Source organism: Vulpes vulpes, chromosome 11 (genome assembly GCF_048418805.1).
Source record: "Vulpes vulpes isolate BD-2025 chromosome 11, VulVul3, whole genome shotgun sequence".
NCBI lineage: Eukaryota > Metazoa > Chordata > Mammalia > Carnivora > Canidae > Vulpes > Vulpes vulpes.
The window spans coordinates 84,010,583-84,026,870 of record NC_132790.1 but is presented as its reverse complement, the minus strand read 5'-3'; the positions used below and the strand labels follow the sequence as shown (position 1 = coordinate 84,026,870).

Sequence of the window (16,288 nt, the reverse complement as noted above, 5' to 3'; positions counted from 1 at the left end):
AGCCACTGGTAACCTCCCCGCCCTGTGCAGCTATATAAGAATGTAACTAGCATAGTTGTGGTCCAGTTGTTTATTTAGAGGGGGCAGGTTGCAGCCTGGGGGTTGCATCCCCATTTTCTGCTCTACCTTTTCATTTTTCATGGGTCTGATACACTCCTAATATACCAGATAATTCACTTACAAATAAGAATTACTACCATTATTTGATTTTGTATTATTTTGTTATTATTATTTTCCCTTTCCCCTGTGGAAATGTAAACCTCATAAAATAAGTGGTTTTGTTCACTGGACTCTGGCATTTGTTCCCTGAGGGCAGGGCTAAGGAAGCTGGGCTTGATTCTGGGGGTGAGGGCACTCTGTGGGGTTGAGTGCAAACATGGTTGGTCTTCCTGTTCTATTGTAGTTACTAACTGGGCTCCTTTTCACTTCTTAAAGTGTTACAGTTTAAAGAGCTAGGTGATGGGGATAAAAGGAGAGAAGGCCCGAGGAGTCAAGATATAAGCACTCCAGCTACAGAGGTACCCCTCCTACTATGGGGAACAAGCTCAGTGTCTGATGCATGGCTGGACCTCAGTTAAATGCACGTGTGGGAACTGAGAAGACAACAGAATTATCCAGAGAAGTGTTTACAAACAAAAAATGCCAACAGGAATGGATGGGCTCTGGGACAAATTGTGAGAGGGACTCAAACAGAGGGAAACAAAGGGTGATTTCTGGGTTCTAGGTCTGAACAGGTGGCAGAAGGACAGCAGCCCCCACATGGAGCAGCAAGGAAATGGGACAAGGGAGAGTGACGACCAGTATAGTAGCATGGCCTTTATTTTTGCAAACTGAAAATGTTTCCAGTTCAGGCTAAATATAAAATTAACATATACTCTTCATAAAAGAGTCGAACAACACAGAAGCATACAAAATGGTACAAAGGAAAAGATTTTCAGCAATATCATCCTCCTGGAGAGTCCACACCATCTGGCTCCTTGAGGCCCCACTGGGTAGGGAGTGGGGTGAAGACCCAAATCTTGTAGGAGAAACACATGGTTGAAGAAGTTAGATTGTCCCCAGCTCTGGGCTGGCTGGAAGGGGTCCAGGAAGTTGGTGGAGACAAACCAACTCAGAGGCTCCAAGGCTGGGGTCTAAAAAATGGAGGCAAAGGCCTTGCCCATCAATCCCTTCACTTCTCAAGAAATTTCTCTCTCCAACCCTGACTCTTCCTCACCTGGTAGGGAGAGGGGTGGGAAGAGGCTTCCAGAGGTGGATCCTGGATGAACATGCTAGAAGGGGCTGAGGACACCCTGAGTGAGCTGTCTTAAAGAGGAGAGGTATCCAAAGGGATTTCTTGTGGAGCAAGGCCTCTAGGAAGATCCAGGGGCACTCTGACCAGGTGAGGTTTTGACTACTGCATTGGTCAGGGTTCTCAGGAATCTGCCTGCCACTCTTTCCCTTCCCGATCCCCTACCTGGGGTCACCCAACAACTCCTGACCAATGGTGGCCTTCAGGAGCATCTTTGGACATACGGTTGATGATGTAACTAAAGACCACTTTTTTGGAAGAAACCAAAAAGCTTACCGAAGGTGACCCCTTTTTATTTTTCATTCTATACTTTAACAATGCTGCAGGTCAAAGGAACACAGCAAACACCACCTTTATTATTGACATCCTTCTGCATTCTCCTCTCCTCATACACATACATGTTACCGGCTGCCTTGAGTGTGCACACATTATTTCCCCTTTACAACATCTTATGTATGCACAGCATGTCCCATCTTCCATGAGCCTGTGGCCTCCTTCTAGGTCATGTATTGTAGAGCTGGCTGAGCCATTTGCCTCTGCACAGGCATTTTGGGTCGAAGTGAAGTCAACACTTTGTACCCATCCTTCCTTTCCTCATCAAGGTTTACTCTAGGGAAGTGGGGGTCTCCAAGCCAACTGGTGGAAAGTTTTTATCATTCTTGTTACAATTTATATACTGCTCTGCAGAAAAGTTGAACTGATAACAATATACAGTGCTGCCAGTTTCCCAAAGCTCTGCAAGAGCTGTGTGTGTGTGTGTGTGTGTGTGTGTGTGTGTGGTGGTTTAACAGTTGTATGGTTAATTCTCCTATTTCATAGATGAGAAAACTGAAGACCAAAGAAACCAAGCCACTTTCTCCAGGGTCATTCAGTCGGTGAATGGCAGAGCAACCTAGTTCTAGAGGTCACATCTCCTGACCCACCCCCCCAACTCAACACTCTGTCCACCAAACCACTCTGCCTCTGACAGTTGCTTCTAGACATGGACACAGCAGGCTCTTCTTCTTTTCTTGTCCTTTGTCCATGGAGGAAAACAAATACTGGGTCTTTCCCCTCACAGCTTCTGTGCCGTGCCAACTGGATTCTCAGTTTCAACTGGGCCCTCTCCCAGCCTGCTAGATCCAGGACCTGAAAGGCTCCTCAGAAGACAGCACAGCTGTGGCACAGGCTTCCACCTCTTCCTTTCTGCAGCTGATTAACTTCTGGGGTGAATTGGTTATTTTCTGAAAAAATAATTTTCATTAAAATTCATTAGAGGAATGGTAGTAGCAGTAAAGTAGTAGTCACAATTACAGAGAATGTTGCAGAAATCCCAGCTACTTGATTAACTTTCAAGCATCGGGCGGCGGGGGGGGGGGGGGGGGGGATTATTCTAACCACTGGTTCAGGAGCTTCCAATATTTACTCTAATTATTCTCCAGTTTACTGACCAGCAGATCTCTGGGGGCTGTGCTATATCAGTTGCCCCCACAAAAGCCCAGAATTTAATTCTGGCCAAAAGTCTAACCTTCCAGCAGAGAACTCTGAAAATAATGACCTGCAATGAGATGCTCAGTGTATAGCACATGGAAGGGGGCCCAGTCCAGAGGTGACACGCCACAAACAGGAGCCCCTTCCCACTCATATTCATGTTCCTACCATCTTCTCCCAACAATGGCAATATGTAACCCTAACTGACTATAAAAATGCAGGTGTCAGCATTTCAGAGGGACTCTCCCCACTGTTACTAGCCTGCCCACTTCCACCAAACTCATTAGGTTCTTATTTTCCATGGCCCTTCCTGTCAATTCTCCAAAGAGGGGCACATGGACACAGCAAATAGGCCCAACGGGTTCTCCACCTCAGTCCTGGGAGATATTAGTTAGCTTCATGGAGCCAGGTGCCCTTGTTCCCTGTTTGTAAAGAGGCAGCTGTGGTGTTCATGAGCAAGTAACAGGGGAGGACAATGTACATGCAGGGGTCACTAATGGGGAGTTTCAGTGGGGAGCCGACCACCAATTCATTGCTGCTGGTCCAGTCAGGTTCTTAGGATACTAGCTACCTAAATCTGCAGTGTTTATATTTGATTTTTTTTAACTCTAGAGAAATGCTGTCCAGTGGAAACATAATCATCTATAGATGATTTAAAATCCTCCAGTAGTACATTTTAAAAAGTAAAAAGAAACAGGTGAAATTAATTTTAATAATGTAGTTTATTATTAAAATATTATTTTAGGGGCACCTGGATGGCTCAGTCCATTAAGAATCTGCCTTCAGCTCGGGTCGTGATCCCGGGGTGCTGGGAGCCCCGCATCTGGCTCTCTGCTCAGCAAGGAGCCTGCTTCTCCCTCTCCCTCCCCCTGCTTGTGCACGCTTTCTCTCTCTCTGTCAAATAAATAAATAGAATATTTTTAAAAAGTAAATAAAGTATTATTGTAACTTACAATCTATATAAAAATATTAATGAAATGAGTTTTTCAAAATCCATTGCGTATTTTATATTTACAGTACATCTCAATTTGGACTAGCTACATTTCAAGTGCTTAATAGTCACATATGGATAGTGGCTACCATATTAGACAGTGTAGTTTTAGAACATGAAAGTAAAATATATAATCTCAGAAGTTCAGAAGGTATAAAACTGCTATCCCATAGGTTAGAATAAACTTTCAAGCTAGATTCAATTGATTTTTTTTATTTGAATTACTTTTCAACATTTAAAAATCAGGAGATTTCACATAAACATTTGGATCTCTGGTTTCTCATTTAAAAGGTGGAGATCTTGGGATGCCTAGTGGCTCAGTGGTTGAATGTCTGCCTTTGGCTCAGGTCATGGTCCTGGAGTCCTGGGATCAAGTCCCATGTCGGGCTCTCTGCAGGGAGCCTGCTTCTCCTTCTGCCTACGTCTCTGCCTCTCTCTGTGTGTCTCTCATGAATCAATCAATAAATAAAATCTTTTAAAAAAATAAACTTAAAAAATAAATAAAATAAAAATAAAATGTGGAGATCTGGTGGGGCACCTAGATGGCTCAGTCAGTTGGGAATCTGGCTCTTGATTTTGGCTCAGGTCATGATCTTGGAGTTGTGAGATCAGGCCCCATGCCAGGCTCTGCAGTCAGTGGGAAGTCTGCTTGGCATTCTCTCTCTCTCCCTCTGCACCCCACCCCCGCCCCCGCCATGCACATGCACTCTCTTCCACTCTCTCTAAAATAAACAGATAAATCTCTTTAAAAAAAAAGCTTATGAATCTAGGATTTATGAATCACCTCTGATTTTAGACTCTACACTACCGTACGCAATCATGGCCAGATATTGCAGGTGATTCAGGCAATTCATCTAGTTGTAATTATAATAAAACTTTCTTTTTTAAAAAAGAAAAAAAAACTTGGAGCTCTGGTAGCATTGGCTCACATTCCCTCTCCGCAACAACATGCTAGAGCCAAAAAACAACTGCCTTCTTTAGCTATAACATGTTTGCCATGGTCCCTACCATCTCTCCCTATGGAATTATATTCACTGTGGTGCACACTCTTTCTTTTGGTACCTGTCTGGGCCCCAGATTTATCTGAGCTCACAGACTCTACTTTCTATGAAGTATACAAAGCCAAACTTTGGATGATGCATTGAAGAATGACTAACTTGGGGCCATCTTTATGCTTGCTACCTACATTACAGTGGAATGTGACAGCAAAAAGAGAAAGAATAAAGTGAGTCACAGAAAAGAAAGGAAGACCCTTTAGCAGCAAAGCCTCCATTCCCATAAAGCAATTATGGATAAAAGACAAGGAAAAGAAATAACACTTTAAAATAGGGACTGTACACTGAGCATTCTTGATATACTTTTCCTTGCATATATATTTTTGCTTTAGACTGTTACTTGGTGATATAAATTTGAATGGAAAGAAAATCTTAATGGTGTATTTCTGAGTGCAACCATCACCGACCGTGAAATTATAGATGTAGACATGAAATGTTTAATCCAAACAGATAAATTAAACACTTATGAACTCAATAGGGATTTTTGAAGAATTGTCAAGGATTTCTACTTGGTAATTTTCCATGGTTTAATTGGAAAGATGCGTGGGTCTTGCAAGGATGGCTAGAAGTTGCTTTTTAATACTTTAGAGGATTATCTATAACTAAGGCAAACATTGAAGTGCAGCTAGGCTGAGCTAAAGCCAAGGCTGAGGTGGAGTAGAGGGCAGTGGTAACATATAGTTCCAGAATCTGTGTGGGATTTAATGGACACTAGCGATCAATTTCTCGTACAGCACTATGGGAAATGCATATACTCAGAGAAATTGTCCACTTAAAAAAATCGAGGGAGAAATAATAAAAATTTAAAACCTTATGGAAAGAAATGTACATAGGAAAGACACTACAACAATGTAGGGAGGAGGGTAAGGAGAACAGAAAAGCAAAAGATAGTCAAGGGTAGTTGTACCAATCTTCCATGGATGAAAGTGGTCATACTGTTACAGAATATCCCTGTTTCTAGTCTCCTTTAAAGTTGTCTGGTTTTCTCCAAGAGCTATGTTTAGAGTGTGGCTCATATGCATTAGGATCCTTAGGAGTTCTTGCCATTTGAGGGCTCTTCTGTGCACTTGAAATTCTATAAGTAACGGACACTTTATATGGTTCTCTCCCTGGCCCTTACCCATCACTCGCTATAGGTCCTGGCAGGGTCCTAGTGCCCCTGATCCTGACATAGGGAAGAACTTCTACTGGGCTGCTGAATGTAGACCCAGAAGAAGAAAAATGAAAGAGTTAGAAATGGAATACCCTGTGAGTAGAAGGTAAGCATGAGTAACAGAATGGAGAGGAATAGCACAAAAGGTGACTAATTTGATGGAGTTCAGTTGAGGAAGGCTGAATTTTTTTACCACGTGTGGAAAAGAGCTTGTGACCATCTCAGCCAGGGATGCTTCCCTACCGTTATCATTTTGGATTGGTCCAGGACATCTTCTTTTATTGCAAGGTACTGCTTCTGCTTATGGTGGAGGAGCACCAATCAGGCCAATCCTCCTACAGATAACAACTTTAAAAACTGATCAAAATATAAGTTGATTTTATATATATAAAATATATATATATAAATATATAGTATAAAATCAACTTCCCTAAGTCACTGGTAAGCAACCAAAAGTTGACACTTGGAAGAAGGTAACATCACTGGTGAGTTTCACAGCTCCTTGTCTGAGGGCAAGTCTCTCTTGGTGCCACAAACAGTGACAGATATGGGTACAAACACAAAAGTTAGAAAGTGAGAGTTTCAGGGTTAAGTGTGAATGGACTAAACATTCCAATTAAATGGCAGACATTATTGGAATGGATTTTTAAATTTTAAGACCAACATATACAGCTATAAGAGACATACTTTAAATATGAGGACACAGGGGAAACCTGGGAAGCTCAGCAGTTGAGCGCCTGCCTTGGGCTCAGGGAGTGATCCCAGGATCTGGGATCGAGTCCCATATCAGGCTTCTTGCAAGGAAACTGCTTCTCCCTCTGCCTCTGTCTCTGCCTCTCTCTGTGTGTCTCTCATGAATAAATAAATAAAATCTTTAAAATAAATAAATACAAGGACACAGATATGTGTAAAGTAAAAATATGGAAGATATGCCGTACAAACAGTAAACGATGAAGAGCAATATTGTTATCAGGATAAGGAATATTGCTAGAGATAAAGAGGGATATTTCATGATGATAAAGGACTCAATTACTGAAGAAGACATGTCAAATATGTAGGCAACTGAAACAGAGCATCAAAATATATGAAGGAAAAATTGACAAACATAGAAACAGACACATCCACACTCCTAGTTGGAGATTTTGTTGTCTTGCCTCAATAACTAATAAAACTACACCAAAATATCTGAACAGGATTATCAAACATTTTGACACAACTGATATTTATAAAACACTACTCCAACAAATGCAGAATATGCATCCTTTAATGGTCCTGGCAACTCTGAACCCCTCAGGTTCTTGCTGAAGGGGAAAGGCCTGCCATACCCCCGGTGTTCACCACACCACGGCGCCTTCATGGTTAACCATTTAGTCATTCAGAGTGGGCTAGCAGGGTGCTGATGAAACGCACATTGTAAGCAATTATGGAAGAGGGAAAATGAAATGAGTCAATATACATAAAGCCTTAGATCAGTGCCTGTTGTTTAACTCTGCACTAGTGTCAGATAAAGTTAGGACTATGTAGAAGTGCTGGAAAGATAAAGAGAGCTAGTGTTAGGATAACAAGGTGAAGGGGTGTCCTGGAGAGTGGGTCACAGGGAGGATTACTTCCCTGTGTAGGGAGAACATAGCCCGTACTCTCAGAGCCATGCAGATATCACAAGAGTGACTCCAGCCTGATAAGGAACTACAGGCAGTTCTGGTTCTAGTAGCCTTAGAGAAACTGACTGCTAACTCCCTCTTCCCAGGAGAGAACTGTGAGAAATCCCTGAGGTGACAAGGATGGGTTTGTTTTCATTTGTTGTCGCTTTGCTTTGTTTTGTTTTGTGCTGCCTTGTGTATTGAGGTCTGGGGTGGATGGAGGGCCCAGGAGGTAGAAAAATAGAACAAAGGTAGCTGCTGGAGGCCTGCTTTTGCTTTTCTCCCACCCTGGGATGGGCATAGGACCTACGTGACCTGGAGACTCAAACCTGTGGCCTAGTGTCCACTGTCCATGCTTCACACACATGTACTTTGCCCTGAGAACCAATGATGCTCCTGGCACATGGACTGAATATGTTGGGTTGGGACATATTATTGGATGTAGCTGCTGTTTTAATTACGGCAAGGGACCAAGAATCCTTGCAGGCCAGTCTAGAAGAGTAAGACTGTGCATGACTCTTGAAATGCCGAACATCCTGAGTGGTGTAACACACCTGCTCTCTTGCCTGTGCCAGGTCCTAAGGGCAAGCATCAGTGGCCTGACGGGAGCCTGAGGAAGGGTACCACTCCCCAGAGAAAGGGGTTCTCTCTCAGCCCCTCTAATTAGAAGTGATTCCTATGACTCCTCTTCTCTTTGTGCAAATGCTTATAAAGCCATAGAATGTGTACCCATGCCAGGCTAAGGCTCAAAGTACATCTGGTAAGTGTCATGCTGAATGGAGAAAAAAATAGCATTACCAAGGTGTCAGGGAGCACCACCACGGGGCAACAGGAGTACCGGAGTAGCCGGCCCATTTTCCAGACGGAAAGGGGCATAACCACAAGCATCAGCGTGAAGCCAAAAAATGCAAACAGGGCCAGTGCCAGAGGGAGGGTCTCTCCTGGAAATGAAAATATAAGGACAAGCTTAGGAGACAACAGTGAAGATGAAATCACAATTCTGGCCTCTCTTGCTTTCCTGGCGTTGGCTTTGCACGTTGGCCAAGACGGCAGATGCCAACATCCTGAGATTTGATGTATGCCTTAGTGACTAAAATTACCACCATTAAAATCATTCTTTTTAGAGTCCAGATTACGGCATTGTTTCCAGAAAGCCTCAGGGAAGATTAAAATCTTTTTCTTGGGAAGGGAAAGGGAGGAGCCTCATGTGTTAAGCCACTAGCTATGTTAGCACGTACCTCGGTGCAGCTGCCAGGAGGAAGGCAGAGTGCCAGGACCCCGGCAGGATGAGGGGGAGGTGCCGGAAGAGAACAGCACAGAAGGGATCTGGGTGGTAACTGGAAACAAAATGTGTTTCACAATTTGCTCTTGGCATTGGCTCACATTATGGAGGAAAGTACTGACTTCAGAAAACAGTCACATTATAATTGCGATATATTGAGTCCCTGCTAGCGTTCTGTAACTTACCCCAGTTCACACAGTAGGGCTGGCTCCAAAGCCCAGGGCCATTCTATGAAGTAAATGTATCAGAAAGTGCCAAGTGTGAGCATCTGGAGATGTAGAAGGGGTAATAGGTTCTGTTCCCCTCTTTCTGTTCTATGTAATGTAGAGCAACTCATGTACCCCTCTAGGTCAGACAACTCGCCCATCTTGTGAAGGGCAGCACAGCCAATGAGGCTGCAGGGAAAATGGTGGTCTCACATATGTGGCTGTGGAAACTGTACTTTGTTTCAAAGCTTTTGGAAAATACTTTGGCAGTACACCCTCAAGAGATAAACAAAACATTCATACCCTTTCATTTATTCCTCTGAATGGATTCCAAAAAATAATTTCAAGGAAGAAAACAATTATATACGTAAAACAGTTCATAGCAACATCTGGACTAGGGCAACAGCCTCATAATCAGTCTCTCTCTCTCTCTCTCTCTCTCTCTGTTTTTTAAAGATTTTATCTATTTATTCATGAGAGACCAGAGAGAGGGAGGCAGAGACACAGGCAGAGGGAGAAGCAGGCTCCATGCAGAGAGCCCAACATGGGACTCCATCCCAGGTCTCCAGGATCACGCCCTGGGCTGAAGGTGGCACTAAACCGCTGAGCCACCCGGGCTGCCCCCAGCCTCTCTCTCCACCTAAAGCGACATACCTCCACCTCCATGTCCATGTATGCTCTAGTGTGCTTTGTTCATAACACATACCACCAAGTGAAAATATCTCATTTGTTTACTTGTTTATAGCCTGTCTCCCCAGCTAGAGGATATGCCTCTATGAGGACAAGGACTTCCCTGCTACATTCCAGCAATGAGACCAGCACTGGCACATAGTCAATGTTCAATAAGTATTCACTGAATGAATGAATGAATCAATGAACATCATCATCAAAAACAAATGGAAACAGCCTAAAAATAGAAATGATCTAATTACCCCAAAATAGGAGATGATTTAATATATTATAAGACATCAGCATGGTAGCTTAGGAATTCAGCTATTAAAATGGGAATTGGGATATACACAAATTTGTTCACTACAGCATGATTTGTAGTGGTAAGTCTGGAAAGCAAAGAATATATCTATTAGTAGGAGAATGGTTACATATATTTTGGCACATCAATAAATTCACTTATTATGCATCTTCTTTAAAAATGAAGTAGATCCCCATGTACTAATATGAAAAGATGTCTCACTATACTTCTCAGTGAAGACAAGCCACATGCAGAATGGTAAGCACAGTACAGTTCCATTGTGTCTCTGAGCATTGGTATCACACAATGACTAGAAGATTAAATGTCAAACCCGCCAGAGGAAACCTCCTGAGTGACATGGGTGAGAGCAGAGAACATGTACCTCTCACTTTACATATTTCTGGTTGTTTGAATTCTTTAACAAACTAGACTTAAATGATTTTTTTTATTTAAATGATTTTTAAAGTTGTATAAAACGGTAATCAGAAAATTCACATGGAAAACGTGCTGAATGTGATGTTCGTGGAAAGAGCAAGCACAGAGTGTGTGTGCAACACGACTACAAAGTGTGCCTACACATGCCAAGCGGTGGACCTTCACACCACCTTCAGAGCAATTTGGGAATGGCGGTCCAAATTCTAATGTGTATGCCTCTGACAAAGCAGCTCTACTCCCAGGAATTTATCCTATAAATATATACACACCAGCAAAATGTTCATGTACAAGGTAATTAATTAAAGCATTGGCTATAAAAGTAAAATATTGGGAAAAAAACAAAATGCCCATCAATGAAAGACTAGTTAAATTTGCTATATTTACACACAACAACATACTATGAGGTTGTAAGGAAGGATGAGAAAGTTCTTTATCAAAATGGAAAAATCTGGGATCCCTGGATGGTGCAGCGGTTTGGCGCCTGCCTTTGGCCCAGGGTGTGATCCTGGAGACCCGGGATCGAATCCCACGTCGGGCTCCGGTGCATGGAGCCTGCTTCTCCCTCTGCCTATGTCTCTGCATCTCTCTCTCTCTATGACTATCATAAATTTAAAAAAATAAAATTAAAAAAAATGGAAAAATCTATAAGATACATAAAGTAAAAAAGACAAGATCCAAAACAATGCATAGAGTATGCCACTATTTGTGCTAAAAAGAAGAGAAATATATATAAATATTCTCATTTACTTGTTATTCATTTTAAAATCTTTAGGATATACAAAAAACTAATACCTATGGGGGAGGGACTGGAATTGCAAAGATTGGAAAGAATAGAAAGGAGAGTTTCCAATGTATCTTATACTTTTTGAATCATGTGAAAGTATTAAATTTTTAGAATAATTTTTTAAAATTATACACAAAAATGTCACTTAGTGGTATTTGAGCAGCAGAATTGTGGGATGTGGAGTTTTGTTCTGTTTCTTTTCAAAGGATTTCTTAACACTGTAGGGTTTTAGACTATAAAAAAAAATTCAAGGGATGGGGCACCTGGGTGGCTTAGTCAGTTGAGCATCTGAGGTCAGGTCATGATCTCAGGGTACTGGGATAGAGCCCCATGTCAGGCTCTGCTCTGAGTGCAGAGTCTGCTTAGGATTCTCTATCCCTTTCCCGCTGTCCCTCCCACTTGTGCGCTCTTTCTCTCTCTCTCTCTCTCTCTCTCTCTCTCTCTCTCTCTCTTTTTCTCAAATAAATAAATCTTATAAATAAATAAATAAAATTCAAGGGAGAAAAATTAAGTCAAACAGAAGAACTCAAAAAAAAAAAAAAAAACAGAAGAACTCTACATGCATTGGGTCCCTTCCAGCAGAAAGCAGCGATGATATACAGTGGTGTGGGGGAGCTTCTTGCAAGGACTGAGTCTCATACTCCAGGCTGCTTCTCTGGCACCCCAAGCCCACTCTGGTTCCCAGGCTATTGCCATCAGGGTAAGCCAGCCTTGCAACATTTGGCCTCAAGCCTAGGAGACTTTCAGGAAGAAAGTGTTCCACTCAGCTGCTCAAGTTACCCCAACCAGCCCTAGGGTGAACTCTTGCCTCTAGGGAAATTAGAGGAAAGCACAGATACGCACCCAGCTGGCAGGCAGGTCAGTGAAACCCAGGGGAAATTCAGAACCAGAGGAACCCAGCAGGCAGCCAGGCAGCCACCAGGAGGGGCTGTTGCCTGTGCAGGCAGGACTCCAGGGAAGAGGCAGGCCGTCGTACCTTGCACCTTGACACACTCTGCCTGGCTGAAAGGGCTGTGCCGCCCGATGGCCTTCACAAACGTCCGGACTTTCACACAATATGCAGCACCTGGTTCCATGGTTTCCAGGTGCACAGGAATGCCCCTGCTCCTCACCACTTTGACGTGTTCCTTTAGGAAATCAGAAAACAGTTACAACCTGAGTGAGGGAAACAGGACAAGAAAGGGCAAGAGGAGCCAAGGAAGAAAAGTTCTAGATATTTCCTTTCTGGGATGCATATAGAAGGTTCCCTCTCACTCATTCATTCACTTTTTTTTAGGGTTTAAGGTTTTATTTATTTATTTATTTATTTATTTATTTATTTATTTATTTGACAGAGAGACGAAGAGCACAAGCAGGGGGAGAGGCAAAAGGAGAAGGAGAAGCAGACTCCTTGCTGAACAGGGAGCCCGACCTAGGGCTCAATCCCAGAGTCCTGGGATCATGACTTGAGCTGAAGGCAGATGCTCAACTGACCGAGCTCACCCAGGCACCCCTTGTTCATTCATTCTTATTTCTTTATTAAGCACCTCCCACATGGCAGTTACTATTATAGGCCTTGAGATAGAGCACTGAACAAAACAAAGTCCTGCTCTCATGGAGCTCACGTCAGGGGACACAGACAATTGTGTGACACATGTCAGGTGGTGCAGGGGCTATGAAACAGAAGGAAGCAGAGCAAGGAGGTAGGATGATGAGTAGGCATGAAGCAGAGTGATTAAAACAAGTCCTCCCTGATAGGGTAACATTTACGCAGACACCTGAAGGTGAGAAATCTGACTGAGCCTGGGGGCTTGGCACGGCCAGTGCTGCCAGGGGGATCAGCGCACGGGAGCAATGGAGCCAGTAGGATATGTCTCCTCACACATTCATCCATTTACCCATCTGTCCGTCCATCTGTGTACCTCTCTACCTCTACCCACCCACTGAACCCTGTGCTACACATTTGAACCTGTGGAGGCTTGTCTGGGCCAAGCCCCAGTGACTCAGGGTACCCGCTCCTCTCTCAGCACTGGCCCTGCCTGTTACCAAGGGTGGGGAGTGGGCTCCATCCCAAGGAATCTGAGGGAGCTGCATGCTCCCTTCTGCCCAGGTCCTGGTCTGTCCCCCATACTATGCCATCTGCCTGGCTGGCAATGTCATGTCCTACTTCTGGGCCCTCACCCAGCAGGAGTAAATACTGGAAGCCATTATTATTGCTTGCCCCACCTACACATACCACCTTTCAGGGGAAACTAGCCAAACTATAGCCCCTGTTCAATAGGTGATAGGACATGTGTTTTGCCCCTTAGATATTGCTGTGAGGTCAGAGGTAGCCTAGGCCAGCTCTGCCCATAAATCTGTGAAAACCCCTTACTGCATCCTATCCAGACTTACAATAAAGCTCATTTTCCTTGTGCTGACTGGAGTAGCCTTCACAAAGCATCTTGGACAGAATCTCAGGGTCTGACTATCCCTCAGTTCCTGCTCAAGCTCCAGCTCTTCATTCACTCTGGGTGTGCTGACATCCCACCCAACCCACTCTGCAGTAACTATCCCACAGTAGGATGAGGCAATGCCCCATCTAGGCATTCTGAATGGCCAACTGGCTGATAATTAGACAGGTTTATTCACAAGCCAGACCCTGGCTCTCTGCCCTGACTTCTGCACCCTACCCTGATACACACCCTTGAGAGGCTTGTGCCAGTTTCACATGCTTTTGAAATCATCTAGATGATCTGGAACACCCTGGTCTCCTGCACCTAAACATGCCAGGGAGAATGGCCGAAAAGACAGGCTGATGAGGAGGAAGAAAGGAATGCCCTGAAAGTTACTATGGATCATACTGTTTGAGTTTAGGGCAAAGAGGCAACCCCCCATACTTCAGCAAATCTGGCCTGAACTTGGGGTGGACCAAGGCAATTCTCTGAAGGGGAGGCTCTAGGATTGTCAGCTGCTCTCATTTCTCCTTTCCCACCCTGCACTCAGGCCTGCTCATGCTCAGGCCACCCCTGGACAGGTGAACACTTCAAGGAACAGCTTTCCTTACCCACCCCTCAGTGGTCTGACTCCTTCCCTGAGGCCGGACTCCAAGGCCAAGGCTGGAAGTCTTACCTTGGCATCAGGCTCCCTCCTCCAGTAAGCCACAAGGAACTCAAATTGGGGTCCCAGGTCTTCTAGCTTAATAACCAGGTGGAAGCCATCCTTGGTGACCTCCATCACGGGTGGGGTGAGGATGGCTGTTGGCAAGATGAAGGGAGAATCAAAGCCAGTCCCAGGCAGGACTGGTTTCCGTCCTGAGAGACCAGAACCAAATTATCAGTAGAGACATGCTGGGGTTGTAGGGAAGGGAGGTGTGTAACTTCCCAGCATGCAGAAGCTGGACTGTCATCCCCCTTATCTGAGGCTTTGCTTGCTGTGGTTTCAGTTACCTGTGATGGGGAGAGAAACAGATGATCCTCCCTCTGATATATGATTGGAAGGTCAATAGTAGCCTAACAATACCCAGTGCCTGTATCATTCCCCTCACTCCTCCCAAGGCATTTTATCATCTCACATCATCACAAGAAGAAGGAGGGCCAGTACAGCACAATAAGATAACTTTGAGAGAGGAGACCACATTCACATAACTTTTATTACAGTATATTGTTATCATTGTTCTTCTATTATTGTTGTTGCTAATCTCTTACTGTGCCTAATTTATAAATTTGACTTTATCATAAGTATGTATGTATGTATAAGAAAAAACTCAGTATATGTAGGATTTGGTACTATTCTCAGTTTCAGGCATCCACTGGGGGTCCTAGAACATATCCCCTACAAATAAGGGGGACTACTGTATACCAATACTTTCTTGTAATCAGCATACTCAGTAAATGCATTTTGAATGATGAGCAAATTGTTTTAAATGACAAAGACTTAACTACAATTCTTTTTTCACTCCTCTCCTTGACCATGATAAAGTCCTCTGCTCCTTCTTCAGGAGGCACACACACTCAAGAAAAGTGACAGTACTCAGGTAAACCTCTCTGTTTTAAAATTTTATAGCCCAGTTCCTCTTTTTCTTTCTTTATTTATTTGGTGGAGGGGCAGAAAGTGCTCCTCACCTTGACTCATCTAAGTGAGCAGATGCCATTTCTTAATGCTTGCATGAGCTCAGGTCTATACAGAACAGTTGGGTCCATTCTTTGCTCATCAGGAATGAACATACCTGCAGGGGCATGTGTATCACTGTAGCTCAAAGAGTGATATATACTGGCTGCTGATGACTTTCAAGCATTAGGAAATCAGCAGCCTGTGAATGGGTTGGCCATTCTATTCTTGGTCCAAGAATTCTTCACTTCCTCTTTTTAATGGGAATGTTGGAAAGTCAGAGGATTTTACAAATTCCAGTAGTCAACTCTAGAAATTACACCTTAAGCACAAACACCCATCTTTCACATTGTTGGATCCCAAACAGGGAGGCCAGCAGCCCCTGTGGATTCTTTCCCATCAGCAGACTAAGAACAGAAGGGCATACACAGGCAACCTCCAGTCCCTGGCTACAGATGATGGATCCACACTTGCCTGTCAGATCTAGACACTGCAGGACCAGAAGGGCCACCCCAATGGTTGGCCTTGGCTTGGGAAGTACAGTGGAGTGAGTTCTGAGCTAAATCCTGCACTGGGGTCAGTGGATACTCAGAGGAAAAGCAGTTCCTGGAGGAAGTTTTTGGAGAGCAAAGCATTTCCTGGCATTTGAAGAGCTACCTGGATAGGGGACAGGAGAAGTGAGGAAGTCAGGGACCAACTGTGCAAAACATAACCAGTTCAGAAGCTTCAGTTTTAAGTAAACATTATAAAATTGGATCCTCTCTTCTCCAAATTGATTGAGAATAGAATTAGAGAAAATGACCTAACGTCATTTTAGTTCAGAGGAACATTCTTGACAGTGTTGGGACAGGAACCTCTGCCCTATGCATTCTATATACTTAGCTCATTTCATCCATCCAGCAAGCATAGGAAGACAAACATGATTCCTGTTGTTCAGATGATG

The 16,288-nt window shown here is 43.7% G+C and overlaps 1 protein-coding gene across 1 annotated transcript in view; it reads right to left on the bottom strand.

Annotated features, from left to right (window-relative positions):
- Positions 1-796: 796 nt before the first annotated feature.
- The window catches only part of IL20RB (interleukin 20 receptor subunit beta), a 37,475-nt gene continuing 21,983 nt past the window's right edge, over positions 797-16,288 (bottom strand). Inside the window, exons 4-7 of the mRNA XM_026015535.2 lie at positions 14,368-14,492; positions 12,254-12,404; positions 8,399-8,541; positions 797-2,514 (exon numbers count right to left, since the gene is read on the bottom strand). Of these exons, the coding sequence (XP_025871320.1) occupies positions 2,407-2,514; positions 8,399-8,541; positions 12,254-12,404; positions 14,368-14,492 (527 nt within the window). The 3' untranslated portion in view covers positions 797-2,406. The remainder of the gene's footprint in view (positions 2,515-8,398; positions 8,542-12,253; positions 12,405-14,367; positions 14,493-16,288) is intronic.